The sequence below is a fragment of the Mixophyes fleayi genome, chromosome 5, assembly GCF_038048845.1.
Source record: "Mixophyes fleayi isolate aMixFle1 chromosome 5, aMixFle1.hap1, whole genome shotgun sequence".
NCBI lineage: Eukaryota > Metazoa > Chordata > Amphibia > Anura > Limnodynastidae > Mixophyes > Mixophyes fleayi.
Genome location: NC_134406.1, coordinates 231,930,358 through 231,947,886, shown reverse-complemented (window position 1 = coordinate 231,947,886; position 17,529 = coordinate 231,930,358). Strand labels below are relative to the sequence as shown.

General features: G+C 39.4%; 1 protein-coding gene across 1 annotated transcript in view; it reads right to left on the bottom strand.

Moving 5' to 3' along the window:
• Window positions 1–433: 433 nt before the first annotated feature.
• C5H8orf34 (chromosome 5 C8orf34 homolog) overlaps window positions 434–17,529 on the bottom strand; it is a 215,644-nt gene continuing 198,548 nt past the window's right edge. Inside the window, exon 14 of the mRNA XM_075213619.1 lies at window positions 434–3,957. Coding sequence (XP_075069720.1) covers window positions 3,950–3,957 — 8 coding nt within the window. The 3' untranslated portion in view covers window positions 434–3,949. The remainder of the gene's footprint in view (window positions 3,958–17,529) is intronic.

The window sequence follows — 17,529 nt, the reverse complement described above, 5'->3', positions numbered from 1 at the left end:
AATCAGTATAAAGATTTTTATTGTTTTACAAATGTTTTCAAAATTTCAGTGCAAACACAATACAGAGCATTAATTTGAGAATATTTTAACTGGAATCTTACATGGTTTTATTCTGTGGCTGTATTAGATGTTTATAACATATACAGTTTAAATCAGTTGTACTTTTTCTTAATACCATGCAAAAAATATGTGTAAGCAACATTTTCTTTTTAAAGCTACAAATACGTTGAAAAATAATTAAGTGTACTACTTTACAGTAAGGTATACATTGTGCTACATTAAAAAGTACAATGCATTTTTTTATTTTGCCATAGTACATATCTGAACACAGAAATAATGAATTAAGGCAAATGACAATTATTTGCAGATCAGAAATCATGTAAATGTCATTTTTTTTTTACTATACAATAAATAGTACAAGGCAATGAGTCATTGACGTACTACATCAGGTTTCCTCATTTTGCAATATATATTCCCTTTTCCTAGTTACTTTAGACACTTAAAAAAAGGAACACACCCTTTTAAAATAAGCATTGTAATTTTAGTATTACACATAATATTTGACTATTATTTTAATTTGAATGGTCAATCATTTTAAATTATGAAATAAAGTATTTCAGTCACTGAAAAAATACTAAACATTCAGTATTGTTAATGATGTATTATATGTGACATTAGTAAATATTTAGGCATAGAAACTTTGATTACATGTTTTGAGATTTTTTTTATATTCTTGATGATTGTTAGGAAAAAAATTGTATTTTAATAAGCTTTTCCAAAAAAGATATTAATTTAGTACATAAAAAAACTTGTGTAAAAAGTGTATTTAATTTATAAAATATTTGTGGGCCTACATTCTAGTACAATTTAATAAATTCAATCTTTATATTTAATAATATTTAAGTACAAACATTTTTTAAGATGTTGTCATCATATTTTGGTTTTGATTTTTTTTCTTGGTTGAATTATATTAATGGATTTTAAAACAGATAAATCCATCAATGCTGAAAATACAGCCTTTATGGAATATACTAAGAAAAGTCAGAACCCAAAAAGTTTCCTATTTGGGGTATGGTGAGACCCTCAGCCACCTGCTGGTGGAAGCATGCAGTCAGTGGACTACATGTTACCAGTTTGAAAAAAAAAAAGCCTGGATCGGCAGGAGTGAGGATAGTCCACCGATGTCTGATGGGAGTGAGGATAGTCCACCGATGTCTGATGCACTCTCCTTGCCTCTGCCGACCCAGCCTTTTTTCGACAGTGTGTTATCCACAAACATTACATTTGATGTTTGGGGTTCAAAATCTTTTGCAACTGGGGGTTTACATACAATACTTCATCTAAAACTGAAATTGTTACTTTTGGGTGTTCCAAATATTTGAAGGTCAATTCTCTGAAATATATACAACATATCTTTCATTACATGTCATGCATTAGTCACTGTGAAAAAAACTGCATATTTATAAAGTTATAAGCATGCAGGGGGTCTTAGCACATAATTCATCTGTAAATTCCCTTTACTAGAACAGGAGTCGATGGTGTAAAACAAAGAGAACTTGCATCTCATGTTATATGAGTAAAGCAGTTTTCTAAAGTTGACCACTCGTTACCAGGGACAATCTCCTACCTACTGTCTCATTTATGAGCAGCAGTATACATGCAACATATCAAACACAATGCAACAAAGCATGTTTACATGATCAAGATGCTTGTGATGTTCCTATGGTAAGACATATGTCATTCTGTACTAAATATCTTCATGTTTAAAAAGCTATTTTTAAATGGCTCCTCAATGATCCCCTAGTCTGTTTGGTAACATGTAAGATACAGATACAAAACAGCACAATGCACTATTGGATGATTGGTGCATAGGCTATTTGTCACTGGGTAGTATTACTGCTTCATACAAAAGACCCATGGGTCAGTGTTGGGGTGTCTCCACAGTATTTTACATGGTAAGCAGTAAGCCTGTCTGGCACTGACAAGCCCAGATACTGGCAAAACATTCTGTAGGTGTGAAATATGTCTCAGCAACAATGTATCATGCTGTAAAAACCCAGTGTGCAAACCACTGGTTTAAAAGGCTGCCATGTAAATAGTCTTGTGAATAGGAGTGATGATTTTGCCTGTTGTTTCTTGGGAGTAGCTTACAATCCGTCCTTATTTGTAATGTTTAGGATAGCCATTTTTTGGCCTACATGCAAGAAAACATGCACACATGCTGAATTTAAGGCTTCGAAAATTCAATAGTTTGGGGAAATGTTCCTCATAAAAATTAATTCATGTATCTAGTTTGAGCTCCTGTTAATATCTTTTACATTTAACTTTAGAGCATATTACCGTTCAAAATTCTGAACGGTAATATATAGAGGATAATGTACCATTGAAGGGGTTAAATGTATCAATCTGGGCATTCTGCAAGTCGCCGATATTTGGAGACTTTGCAGGGCAGATTCAAAATGGCAAAGTCCTTACAGGTAAAACTTGCCTGTACAGACATTGCAGAATGCGCAGATTAATACATTTACCCCCAGAAGTATAAAAGATCAGGTACTTTATGATTCCATGCTGTATGTTTGCCACTCAATAAATCCCTTCCAAATTTAATTTGTAAATATACGGTAAAAAGCAGTATAAACTACAGTACAATAAAAATGTAATAGATAACCTAAAATCATGTTGGATAACTTTATTTCTGTTTATTAAATACCTATGGATCTTGCATCCCAAGCACTGAATTCATCAAGTAGCGTCTTTGTGCTACAATGTAGATTTTTTTTTTTTATCAGAAAACAATTACTATGCTCATATTATACTTTCATATAAAACATTGGCAAGCATGCAGAGAGATGAAATGTAATATTACTGATTTCCCTCTGCTAAACCACTCAATAATGTGGAATGGGTGTAGTAATGGGTAGAAAGGATGGCATTGATTCTTATCAAAATGTAAAAAATACTGTTTATCAATATGTGATACCAATATTGCCCCTAGACTTATACAATGCAAGTATAATTGACTGCTAATTACATAATATACTTAAGGTCTTATTTACAGTATCAATACTGTATTTAGGTGCAATGTTTTCATTCAATCAGAGCAACTAATTAGCTTTATTCTGCCTAGTGCAAGTTAGATAAGGAAAGCCAGTATCTCACTGGTCGGTCGGTAGATGGCTTTTGTGCAAATGGTGTGTTACTAAATAACCTCTATTATTTGCACATTGCTTAATATGGGTTATATTTGTAGCAACATAGATTTGTTTCCATATCTTGCATAATGCAGTGCTATAATCAGACAGGTGACAGTTATTCCTATAGCCACAATAAACCACCATAGAGGAGGATGCATAGACAAATGTATTACTTTAAATAACAAAAAGATGATCAATGCAAAAAGCCATGATTTATGTATCCAATGTGTAGAATATGTTGTAGTATTTCTAGATTCTTGGGAAACACAATTCTTTCATTTGTTTGCTTATGGTTTAATTATGCTAGAAATGTGTTTTTTAAAATAAAAAATAAAAAAAATAAATTAGTATAAATCCATTAAGTGCAACATGCAATGAACATTTTCGTTACAAACATCTTTTAAAACAAGGCAGCAGAGTACTCCTTGACCGAAAAGGGTTAATATAATCACAACATGTCTGAAACAGCTCAAGGAGTAAAACATTCCAAGAACACACACTTCAGTGTGAATTTCCAGTCCAAACATACAATAAAAATGTTTTAGGTTAGTAAATCAACTGGGAAATTTCTTACCATACTGTAGGTTAGTGAATAAGAAACACTTGATTTAATTGATGATTAATACGATTGATCATATTATTAAACACACTATAAAAATAATTGTTCTTCCAATTTATTGCACATCAGTACATTGCAAAAACTGCCTCCTGTTCCAGTATATATTGTTCATTGGTTCGCCATTTCTCTGGTGCCATCACAAACCTACAAGAGAAAACAAATGTAGTTATATTATTTACATTAGGGATCCAGACATTTCAAATGGTGATTATATTTAATATATTATACTATTGCTCAATAAACAATTTAGTTTTAATATAGTAAGACAATCAAAATAAATATCTGACTGGTCACTATAGCTTAAAAAATTATTTACATCTTAAAGTTGGAAAATATGAATTCCCGAAAAATAGGCGAAAATCTATTTTAAAGCTGTTAAAGATTTTACTAAGGTGTCCCTCCTCCTAGCCATTCCTCCTACAGGCCCCGCCAAAAAATCATGTTTGGGTGAGCAGCAAGACCAATCACAAGCCGTAATCTCTTATTGGTGGATAATTGGCAGTGGAAAGGAGACTGCAGCTTGTGATTGGTCCTCCTGCTAACACACCCCCTCTGCCACAATTTTAGAGTGGCTGACAGAATACATTTGCAAGTTCTGCATTACAGAATCAGCAGAAACCCAGGAAAAACAACTGATGTAGCAGGGGACGGGAACCTTCGTAAAAATTTTTACCTAGATGGTGCTGCAGCTTGGACAATAGACACAAAGAGAAAAAAATAAATGTAGAACAAGTCAGGTATCCGTTTGCGTCAGCACTATTGAAACATGGCAGAAGGTTAATTAAACTCAGATCACTTATCTAAAATATTATCTAAATTGGAATATAATTTTGATATTCCAAAGAAAGCATGCAAAAATATATTAGTCATACTGTAATTACATTTCACTGCCTTTAAATTCAGTTTATTTGATATATAATGTTTGAGCAATATATTATTTCGCAGCTTTAAACCTTAAAAGATTTTAGGAAATTAATTTAAAATGGATGAGACACATTATCCGATCTGTAGGGTTATGTCTCTGCAATGCTTATGTAAGGGCTTTCTGTGTATGGAATTAACCTATGCATCTTATTGTCAAAATGTCAGCTATTTCTTTTTATTCAGATACTGTTTCAGATTGCAGAAAATATGCAGAGTGTCAGTAATAGGATTAACATGTGAAAACATACTTTGTACTTCACACTTTGCTATGAAATTAGAGAATGTTAAGCACAGTAGCTGTAACCACTCCGATGTGAAGAGTGTGTGGGAAAGAAAGTCCTTCAGGATTCCTAACCACAACTGGAGGGGGAACATTACGTATCTGAAACAAAGGACGTGTTTACTTAGCAGGTTTAACTTTCACATAGCGGAGTTCTGGGGAAGCTGAACACAGAGTTAGTAAAAAAAAAACAGACAGCGCACTGGATAGTTCAAGAAGGTGAAAGTAACATCACATTAAAACATTTGTAAAATCCAAGTCCTGGGCAACCTGTCTCTCTCTTGGCTGATGGAACATGCTGATGTTTGTAGTTCTACAAGAGCTGGAAAGCCACATTGTCCAAACCGATGATCACCACCAGACCTATATTTTTATGGTTTGATATATATGAATGTTACATGTTATTTTGTATTTTGGGTGTTTTATTTGCGAGACCCTTCTGATCCTTGGAACGCTCACCTAAAAATCTTGAGGTGTAATTTAATTAAACAAACTTCATCATCATCATCATCATCATGTTATTTATATAGCGCCACTAATTCCGCAGCGCTGTACAGAGAACTCATTCATATCAGTCCCTGCCCATTGGAGCTTACAGTCTAAATTCCCTAACATATACACACACACACACACACACACACACACAGAAAGACTACGGTCAATTTTGATAGCAGCCAAGCAGCCAATTAACCTACCAGTTTGTTTTTGGAGTGAAACTTCTGATAAAATTCTTATATATATCTGTGCATGCGCTTGAAGAGATATAAATAAAATGCAAGCCTCACATGTCTCTGTGTTTTAGGAAAGTGTTGGAAACTTGATATGATATAAAAAGATTGTTTTTTATTTCATGTTCAATAAAGTGATGAATGTAGAATCTTATTTAATTAAACTTTGTTTGATTTTTTTTTTTTTTACGGTATTGGCCTAATTGGCAAAGGTCTTAGGGGCCACTATACTGGGTCAAACAGGAAGGCAAATTTTCGATTAAAAAATTTCCACTCTTGTTAATTACACCAGCATACACACCCCATGGGGGCCTTGAAGAGCGCCAGTGCTTTTCACCCCAAGGGTGGGACATGTTTTATGCACACACCCCTCCTTATATAGGCATCAGCCTTGTGCTGAATAATCTGGCTGCCTAGAGTTGGTTGAGAATTGAGAATTTTTGTACAGTCTGATTGCACTCTGCCTGTTTTATAATTCGTTAGACTCCGCACCTCAGGTAAGCCAACGCTAATCAAGATTAGTAGTGTATCCAGTAATCCGTTACAGTTTGCTCTGACCATGGATTCAGCAGCTAAAGATCTACTGGAGCATTTAGTGGGAAGAATGGACAAACAGGAGGCGAACCAAGAGCAACTTTTAAAATTCCTCCAGAGCTTATCCACTCGGCTGGACGTTGTTCAGAACACTTTAGTGGCCACCGGACCTCCTGCACCAGTGGTTGCGGCTCCGGATCCTCCTTCTGCAGCAGTAGCTTCTTCCTCCCAATTGCGGATACCTAATCCGCCTACGTTTGATGGAGACTCTAAACTTTGCAGAGGATTCCTGAACCAATGCTCCATTCAATTTGTACTGTTGCCGGGGAATTTTCCTTCTGAGAAGGCTAAAGCAGCCTATGTGATATCGCTGCTCTCTGGTCAAGCTTTTGGCATGGGCATCCCCGTTATGGGAGCGGAATGATCCCATCCTGCATAATTTCTCCACCTTCTTGTCCTCTTTTAGAAAGGTTTTTGACGAGCCAGGAAGGGTCTCCAATGCCACTGCTGTGTTGTTGCGTCTTCGCCAAGGAAACCAGTCCGTGGGTCAGTATGCTGTTCACTTCAGAACCATGGCCTCAGAACTCCGGTGGAACGATGAGGCTCTTGTGGCTACATTCTGGCAGGGTCTTTCAGATTGGATTAAAGAGGAGCTGGTGTCTCAAGAACTCCCTGTATCTTTGGACGATCTCATCTCCCTCTGCGTAAAGATTGACTTACGTTTCAAGGAGCGTAATTCTAAAAAAAGGAACAGTCTCGACGCAGTATGATCCGTTTAACCCCCAACTTCCAAACACCTGTTCTTCTTCCGCCCGAGGAACCGATGCAATTGGGAAGGACCCGCCTATCGGCCACCTTCTGAATTCTTGTTCCAAGCGTCCAGGAAATGACAAGGCCTGACGTGTTTGGGAGCTGTATCGTTAGGATTCCTTTCTCAGTCTCCCTCAATCCCTTATAATAGTGATTGTCTCACCATCCCTATTTCTTTACAGTCAGGACATCATACCTTTTCTCAGTCAGCCCTCCTAGACTCTGGGGCTGCAGGAAACTTCATTGCTGCTGCCTTGGTAAAGCAATTCTCCATTCTCACGCAAGCATTAGAACAACCTATCTCCCTTTTAGCCATCGATGGAGGAAGAATTCCTGAAGGATCCATCCTTGTACGCACCACTCCTCTTCTTCTTCAGATTGGAGCACTCCACCAGGAGAATATCTCTCTCTTTGTGATTCACAGATCTACTAATCCAGTCATCCTTGGACTACCGTGGCTTCGTCTCCATTCCCCTAATCTTGACTGGCAGTCTGGTCATATCTTATCTTGGGGACAACATTGTTTTTCTCATTGCCTTTCTAAGGTGGTCCCTCTAGGAGATTCCAAATGCCACAAGAGATTACCATTGGCCCTTCTTCCTGAGGCCTACCAAATCTTTTCCGATGTCTTTTGTGAACAGGAGGTTACGAAACTTCCTCCACATAGAATTTGGGATTGTAGCATCGACTTGATTCCTGGCAAACCAGTACCTCGAGGCCGAGTGTACCCTCTCTCCGTCCCGAGTCCAAGGCTATGGAGGACTATGTCCACGATAATCTGAGAAAGGGCTTCATCCAAAAATCTTCTTCCCCTGCTGGGGCAGGCTTCTTCTTTGTGAAAAATAAAGATGGGGCCTCCGCCTCTATATCGACTACCGAGGTCTAAATGCCATCACCGGAAAGAATCGGTACCCTTTACCATTAATCTCAGAATTGTTTGATCGGATTAAGGGGGCTACCATCTTCTCGAAATTGGACCTCAGAGGAGCCTATAACCTGGTGCGTATTAAGGAGGGAGATGAGTGGAAGACTGCCTTCAACACCCGGGACGGTCACTTTCAATATTTGGTCATGCCCCTTGGGTTGTGCTATGCTCCCGCTGTCTTTCAAGGTTTTATGAATGATCTCTTTCAAGACCTGTTGTATCAGTTTGTGGTCATCTACCTAGATGATATCCTCATCTTCTCCCAAGATTTGGTATCACATCGCAAACATGTCCTGGAAGTTCTGTCTCGGATCAGGGAAAACCATTTATACGGCAAACTAGAAAAATGTACCTTTGAACAGAGACAAGTTCCTTTCTTAGGCTACATAATTTCTGGCACATGATTGCAAATGGATCCCACCAAGTTAAAGGCCATTCTAGATTGGCCTCAACCCTCTGGCCTGAAGGCTACACAACGGTTCCTAGGCTTTTCCAATTATTACCGCCAGTTTATTAATGGATACTCTACTCTTGTGGCACCTATCACCACCCTGACGCGGAAGTCTGCGAATGCCAAGGTATGGTCTGTGGAAGCTACTCAGGCCTTTGCTACCTTAAAATCTCTCTTTTCCTCAGCTCCCATCCTCCAACAACCTGACTGTTCTCGTCCTTTCATTCTGGAGGTGGACGCATTCTCCGTAGGTACAGGAGCAGTTCTCTCTCAACGAGATTCTACGGGTAAACTACGTCCATGTGGTTTCTTTTCCCGTCGCCTCCTACCTGCTGAGAGGAACTACGGTATTGGTGACAAAGAGCTCTTGGCTCTTTTTGAATGGAGGCATCTCCTAGAAGGAGCTCAGTTTCCCATTACTATATACACCGATCACAAGAACTTGTTATATTTGCGTACTGCTCGCTGTCTAAATCCTCGGCAGGCAAGATGGTCCTTATTCTTCTCTCGATTTGATTTCAACATCTCCTTCCGTTCTGGATCTAAGAATATTAAGGCGGATGCTCTATCTCGCTCATTTGATCCTGCTGACTCTGAACCATTGGAGGAGAATAAATTTATTCTGGACCCTAGCCGAATTTTGTCAGCAACACATCTCAAGAGAAGCTGTCCTCCAGACAAGACCTTCATTTCTGCTCCTCTCCGCATTAAACTTTTACGATGGGCTCATCGTTCCCTCTTCTTGGGTCACGCTGGCATTCGCAAGACTTTGGCATTGCTATCTCGCAACTACTGGTGGCCTTCCCTACAAGAGGATGTAAGGAAGTTTGTGTCTTCTTGTTCCACATGTGCCCAACACAAGACTCCTAGGAGGAGACCTTATGGCCATTTGCTTCCATTGCCAGTTCCTGAATACCCGTAGTCACAAATCTCCATGGATTTCATTACGGACCTACCTTCCTCCAAGTCTTGTACTGTAATCCTAGTGGTCACGGACCGTTTTTCCAAAACCGCTCATTTCATTCCACTGAAAGGTCTTCCTTCTTCCTCCTCTTTGGCTGATATTTTCCTTAAGGAGATATTTCGTCTTCATGGGTGTCCTCATCACATTGTCTCTGACCGTGGTTCTCAGTTTATATCCAAGTTTTGAATATCCTTTTGTCTGGAATCAAACTTGATTTTTCCTCCGCATATCATCCCCAGTCCAACGGCCTCACAGAGAGAACTAACCAGGAGCTGGAGAAATTCTTGAGAATATTCATCTCTGCCAATCAAGGCAACTGGGTGGATCTCCTTCCATGGGCTGAGTTTGCCCATAATAACCATTTCCACAAGGCTATCTCCAACTCTCCTTTTTTTGTTCTCTATGGCTGTCATCCCAGATTACCCACCTTTTCCCAAATTTCTTCTTCCGAGGTTCCAGCAGTGAACATACTATTTCGCAATTTTTCCCACATCTGGGAACAAACCAAATTAAGTCTTAGTAAGGTCATCACTCGCTCTAAACAAGCCTACGATAAAAGGAGAAGAGCTGGTCCTAATTTCTCCATCGGGGACCAAGTATAGCTGTCTACACAGAACATTCGTTTAAAGGTTCCCAGCAAAAAATTTGCTGCCAGGTTCATTGGCCCCTTTTCCATTTCCAAGATCATCAATCCAGTAGCCTTCAGACTAAAATTACCACGTTCTCTTCGTATTACAGATGTTTTTCATGTTTCCTTGCTGAAACCAGTGGTTAATAACGAATTTTTCACTCCTCCCAGAGTTCCTCCTCCTGTTATTATTCAGAACCAGGGTGAATATGAGGTGAAACAAATCCTAGACTCTCGTAAAGTCAGAGGTTCCGTACAATTCTTGGTAGACTGGAAAGTATATGGTCCTGAAGAACGCTCCTGGGTAAGAGCGGCTGACCTTCATGCCCCCCGTCTACTCAAACTTTTTCATAAGAAATTTCCCTGTAAACCTGTGTAGGTGTCCGGAGTACACCTTTAAGGTAGGGGGTACTGTAACGATACTTACTTCTCCTCGCTCCCCCGCTGCTCCGTCAGACCCGGACCGCCAGACCTAGAGTGGGGAATTCAAATCTGGGACTTCCTATTTAAACAGCGCTCTGATACTCTAGGAGTGTCAGAGCAACTTACCTGTTCCTGGCTCCTGATTCCTGTGTCCTCCTGGTTCCTGCTTCCTGTGTGTATTGATCTCCTGTGTACCGACCCGGCTTGCTGACCCTTCTGGATTCTGTTTCTCTTGTGTACCGACCCGGCTTGCTGTCCTCCCTGATTGCCTGTGCTCATGATCCGGATTGTCTCACGTTCCTTCCTCTATACGTTTATCTGCGATTTCTGTGTACCGACTCGGCTAGCTGACTTCACAACTGTTCTGGTGACCCGTGTACCGACCCGGTTTGATTGACTCCGAAATTGTCTCCTGATTCTGCCTGCATTGCTTACCTGTGTACCAACCCGGCCTGTCCGACTATTCTCATCCTGCTCCTATTCCGCTGAACTACATCTTGAGGCAAACCTGAGGACCGCGACCTGCGACTCCTGGCAGCCCATCCCGCCTTGCGGTGGTTCTTGGTGAATACCGGGGAGATCGTTAGACTTCGCACCTCAGGTAAGCCATCCCTCACGATTTTACCTCCATCAAACCACCAACTTCAGACTTGTACCCTTACAACCCTGTCCCCTCAGGACTAAAAGGCTTGGTCAGACATAGTGTGTCTCTGATAGTTACCACAGCCAAGTGTTTATCCCCTGGGAGTAATGAACTCATCTCAGGTGGCACAATTCAGTGGGCTATCCCTGATTAATAAGTCTCCCAACAGTATAAATAATCCATTCTTTTTAATAAAAGACTGTAAGGAGATGATAGTGAGTGCAATTCAACTCCCTATTGTCATTCACATTTTCCTTCTAAACACAATGGGCAAAGCAAACAAAAAGAGCAATTTTGCACCAAAACCATTTTACACCAAGGGGATTTAAAATGTGCGGATTTAAAGTTGGGAAGCGTTGGTATCTTTGTTCAACTCTAAATTGCAGTGTAAAAATAAGCCCATTCTGGAAGTGGTGTGGAACTTGGCTGTGATGGCCACAGCCTCCTCTGGTGCTGGGTGGGCCCAGCTCTAAAAGGAAGTTTGTCAGTTGTTAGCAAACTACCACTCCAATAACCAGCAAAAAGGAGTGGTGAGCGAGAGTGGTAATTGCCATTGTTCATTAAAAGGACACTTCACTCCTGTACATGGTCACTGTGCTGATGTTTGATAATTCTTCTACTTTCTAGAAATTATATTAAGAAGAGATGTTACTAAATTGCGCCACCTTCCACTTCCTTTCCTTTTTGTCTCTGGGTCAGAACAAACTGTAAATAGAACGGAGGTTCTTGCCTATTGGACAAAACCTCAGGAGATTTGTTCTCCCTGTGTTTGCGTGGGTTTCCTCCGGGTGCTCCGGTTTTCTCCCACACTCCAAAAGCATACTAGTAGGTTAATTGTCTGCTATCAAAAACAAAATTGACCCTAGTCTCTCTCTCTCTCTCTGTCTGTGTGTGTGTATGTTAGGGAATTTAGACTGTAAGCTCCAATAGAGCAGGGACTGATGTGAATGAGTTCTCTATACAGTGCTGCGAAATCAGTGGTGCTATATAAATAAATGGTGATGATGATGTTTTTAAATAATTGAAATTCTAATTTGGGCTTTTAAACAGCTGATGCAATTGTAGCAACCTTCACTGTGAAGTGCTGGTTGTTTGTGGGTTAGCAAATTGGATATGGGATTTGCCGGAGTAGGATCAGTGGCACCAGAAGCTACTAGGAGGCCAATATTTGGGGCCTTTCTGAAAATCGTTTGTGGTGGCAAGATCCTGTTAAAGTTTTGGTTTGTTTACTAATTGTTATTCTGTTCTATACTGAAATCCATAGGAAATCTTGTTTAGTTTTGTCTATGAGTTCAAGTCTGTTGACATCACTTTTTCTTTGCCGTAATTCCTTCACATCTGTTGGATTGAATTTAGAAAATATTTTTTTATTTTTAACATTTAACTACAGAAAACTGTAATACCATTACAATAGCTTCATAGACACTTGAACTATCCTTATGGTACATTAGTTAGCAATCTTTCAAAGTGGCAGCTCTCCATGTACATAATGCTGTTACAGTACACTTTTTTGAAAATGTAATGTAGTTATCTGTTCAGGAAGTCCTGGAAGTCAGTGCTGGTTCAGTATAATTGGCTGTGATCTTCAAATTGTAGTCATTTTGGTTAAGATATTTGATAAACTTCTTTAAGGTAATAGTTTTGCCATCCAAACAAGAATACCGTAAGCAATCAAGCTTCACTAGTTTACCAGATTTTCTGCAAAGGGGTTAGATGTATGCTAGATGAATTTATCCTTCCAATTTACCATGAGGAAATTGCCATATTTGGGACCAAACTTTGTTCCCATGCTGGTTCCAAAGTTTTGTTTATAAAAAGGACACTTAATATTGAAGGAATTCTGAGTTAAATATGCTCAGTATAAGGGATTAAACATCGTATCTGCTTGTTGAGAAGAGATCCAGAATAGGAGAGTATAATATATGGATAGTTTTTCATCCCTGCTTTTTTTTGATGACATAGAGAGATTACATCCATGTTGCACAGAATGTAACTTTATTGCTATTATACGTAATTTAGTTTACTCAATAAGAGTTATGTAGTTCACAAATCACAAGAGTGTCTTGACAAGTGGTTCTATAAAACAGTTTATATACTGGGACAGGTTTAACATGTCCATGGTAACATCAGTCTTCTGGCACATTTATTTTTACTCTCATGAATTATTGGTAGATAACGAGGGAGGGTTTGATGTGCAGAGTGGCACCATCTCCTGCAGCTCTTCTTTTTTAAGCCCACTGAGATAATTAAATTTGGCAGTCTCAACACTGACATGAAGGATTATTTGTTTCCTTGCTGAATTTTGGTAATTTATTGAATGTTTGTTGAATGGTGTGTATGTGTCTATCTATTGTAAAGATAGCAAAGTGTGCCTTATAACACATTTTAAATGATATTGAGAATCTATACCCAAGTCTATCTATCCTCTCCTGATATCTCGACATCTGTGTTGTCCCGTGTAACTGACTGTCTTTCTGCCATTTCATCTTGGATGTCCTCTCGTCAACTCAAACTTAATCTTTCTAAAACAGAGTTAATAATATTCCCACCCGCCAACAAGAGCATACCTGACATTTCTATCTCTGTTGATAACATGACCATAAATCCCACCCCACAAGCTCGCTGCCTAGGTGTAATCCTTGATTCACGCCTATCCTTTGTTCCCCACATTGACTCTATATCTAAATCATGTTACATACATCTAAAGAACATTTCCAGAATACGCACATATCTCACACAAGACACTGCTAAAACCTTAATTCATGCACTAATCATCTCCCGCATTGACTATTGCAATTCCCTCCTTACTGGTCTTCCCAAAAACAGACTCAAACCCCTAAAATCTATTTTGCATGCTTCGGCAAGACTGATTTTCCTTGCAAATAGCTATTCCTCTGTTGAATCACTCTGTATGTCTCTACACTGGCTGCCTGTCTTCTACCGAATCCAATATAAAATACTTTTACTAACCTACAAGGCCATCAACAAAGCTGCACCAACATACATCTCCTCTCTTGTCTCAAAATATCTCCCAACTCGGCAACTCCGTTCTGCAAAAGATCTGCGTCTCTCATCCACCCTCATTACATCCTCCCATTCCCGGTTACAGGACTTTTTTCGGGCTGCACCCACTCTATGGAACTCTCTCCCTCGCACAATAAGACTCTCCTCTGTTCTACAAACTTTCAAGCGTTCTCTGAAAACCTACCTATTCAGACAAGCTTATAATATTCCTCAACCACCATCTTAACCTCACTACCTTTAGCCTGTTACACAATTTCACACAAGACAACTACCCCCGGACCAACATTGTTGTGTGACAGGATCATTTAGCTTATGAGTCACCCTACCTTTGCAGTCTGGCTGGGCCAAGATGCAAAATGTATACTTAACCTCATGTGTCAATCTCCCATTGTCCCATAGATTGTAAGCTTGCGAGCAGGGCCTTCTCACCTCTTTGTCTGTTTTACCCAGTTTGTTTATTAGTTTATTACGTTTGTCCCCAATTGTAAAGCGCTACGGAATATGTTGGCGCTATATAAATAAATGATGATGATGATGATGATGATGAGAAAGTGATGTGCTATATATTTTCAAAGTTTTTCTGTTTCAGTGATTTATTTTGCAATAGAATTATATTATTAATGTTTTCAGGACTATTTATTTTACTACACCAAAAGTGTCCACAATGGGTACACAGATCCAGGCTCAAGATCAGAAATAAAAAAAAAAAAAAAGAGAAAACAGACCAACCAACCAACCAACCAAAATGTGTACTGAGCTAACCTTGCGGGTTGTGAAAGCAGAAAGGGTTGTGGTTGCATTGCTGGTTATATAGTGGCTGCATTGCTGTCTCACAGCACGGTGGGCATGTGTGGAATTTGTGTGCTCTCTCCATGTTCATGTGGGTTTCCTTTGTGTGCTCTGGTTTCTTCCACCAGTCCAAAAAAATATACTGGTAGGTGAAGAAATAGACCCTAGTAAACTGTGTTAGGGTAAAGACAGTAAGTATCACTGCAACAGGGACTAATGAGGATGTTTAAACATTCTTTGTAAAGTGCTGTGTAATATATTGGCACTATATAACTTATTTTTATATGAAAGACAATTTCACTGTGTTTGTATTCACATGCATTCTTGACAAAATGATATTTAAGCCTTGCAGCCCTTTGTTCCCGATATACTGTATATACTTAATGATCAGTACATTTTAAAACATTCAAGTAAAACTTTTTAATTTGTAAAGTTATAGCAGTAAATGTATAAAATATATATGTATTTCTCAATGAGTAATGGCTTTTTCTGTTAATAGTTTGAAATAAATAGGAAGGTTGAGGCTAGGCAACTGGGAAGGAGAAAACAGGAGGGATACTCATGTTCTTTTGATCTTAAACTCCATATTTTGTTGAGTAACCCATGACAAGCTGAGAGTGGCTCAGAAGTGACAGTTCCTGGATTAGGTCATTTTATATACATAGAATTATTAGCTTTAAAGTCCTTTCACTTTCTCAGTGAGGCAATCACTAAAGCAATTCATACTCTTGAATGGAACATCCCTAATCTACACTGTGGGCCCCAAACAGTGAAACAGTCTAACTATAGCTGAGATTCTGCCTCGGTAATTAACCTTTATCATGCTCTAAATAGCAGTGCATTAGCTGAAAGTGCTACCATGTAAATTGTATTCTCATTCACGGTGGTGTGGTTAATCTCAACTTCTGTGTATACATTTTAAAACCCACTAACTGATAATAAGTTGATTCTCAAGTTCTCCCACAGAAATATTTGATAATATTTTCTTCATTTGTGAAATTACTTATTTGAGAGATACCTCATTCCAGGAAACCAGAATGGAGCTATTAGTGGACTTACAATCCACAAAAAGCATGTGGAAATATACCATAGCAATCCCCTTATCTTTCATTGATATCCGAGTAATTTAAAGATTTTAACATGGAAATTTCCCTATTTTTCAATAATATCCATGAGAACAATAAAATTCCTCTTATTTGCTTAAATGGATACAATGTATAATAATTATTATTATCATTATTATCATAGTGTCCTTATTGAATGCCATACAATTGTGTTATTGTAATGCTAATCTGCTCAACAGATATTGCATTATATTGTCTTATTACATGCCTGTATTTCATAGTTAGTAATTTAAGATATTTTATCTCTGCTGTTATCAGGCTACTTAATAATTCTGCCATTTGGCTTTTTTCCTATTTACTTGGTGTGTGTGAGAGTCATCACCAGCCATCTATTGTGAGTCGGGCAGGGTTTTCCAGAATCAACCCCTGGTAGACCTTGCGAAGATCTGCAACCCCAAAGTGAGAACACAACTCCGGTGGAGGCATTACATTTGAGAAGAGGTCAGGCTAACCTAGCACTGAAAATATAACACTCCTCTTCTCCCTCCCGGTATGCTGCTGTACATTGTGGAACTTGGGCTACACATGCATAGAGCCATAACTAGATATTTCCCATGTTGGTAAGAATGATAGTTAGCACTACCATGCAGTGGTTGTGTGCTACAGGTGGCCAATCTACTGAACAACTGCCTAGCCTAAAGAGGGCATGGTTAGCCTTTTAAAAGCTGAATACTGCCTTAATTACCAAAACCTTTCAAAACCTTCCCTGGACCCTGCCCATTCTCCCTGATGTGAGCCCCACATGTTGTGATATCGGGACAATTTCCTTGGTTGCAATATTTCATCATATGAGGTCAACTTAATAAAAAGCAAAGTGGGAGAGAGGGAATAGGGAGCGGATGGAGGGAAGGGGGACTGAAGTCAAGGACAGGTCCACAATTCCAAAATGCTAGTATAAGCTAATGATCGGCTATAGTGTTTAATGTTTAGTTATGACTACAAAACTGAAAAAAAAGAAGAAATACTTACCTTGCGGTCAGCTGGCGATCCGGCTCCCTCCATGGTCTCCTTCTCTGTGCGGCGCTCGCAGTGCATGTCGGGCATGACGTCATCACGCCCGCCCGAAATCCATTGCGGAGCGCGACGGAGGAGGAGACCAGGGAGGGAGCCGGATCGCCAGCTGACCGCAAGGTAAGTATTTCTTCTTTTTTTTCAGGTTTTTTTTTTTTTTTCTGCCTCAACGGTCAGCCCCCTGGGCTGCAGGGCCCATATATATAATAATTATTTTTTTTTGTATATATAGGGGCCCCGGTGCACTGATGTGCCCGGGGGCCCAAGATGTTCTTAAGATGGCCCTGGTTGCCAGGGACCAGATTTTATGAAGGAGCTGCTGCTAGGTTTGGGCATTTCCACTCAGACAGTTTGTCAGGGTTCATACCCAACGCCTCCAGAGGGAGACCAAGGGGAAAAGGCACTTAATGATTGGGATGTTGGTGACGTCGGGGATTATCTTGGCAACATCATCCCAG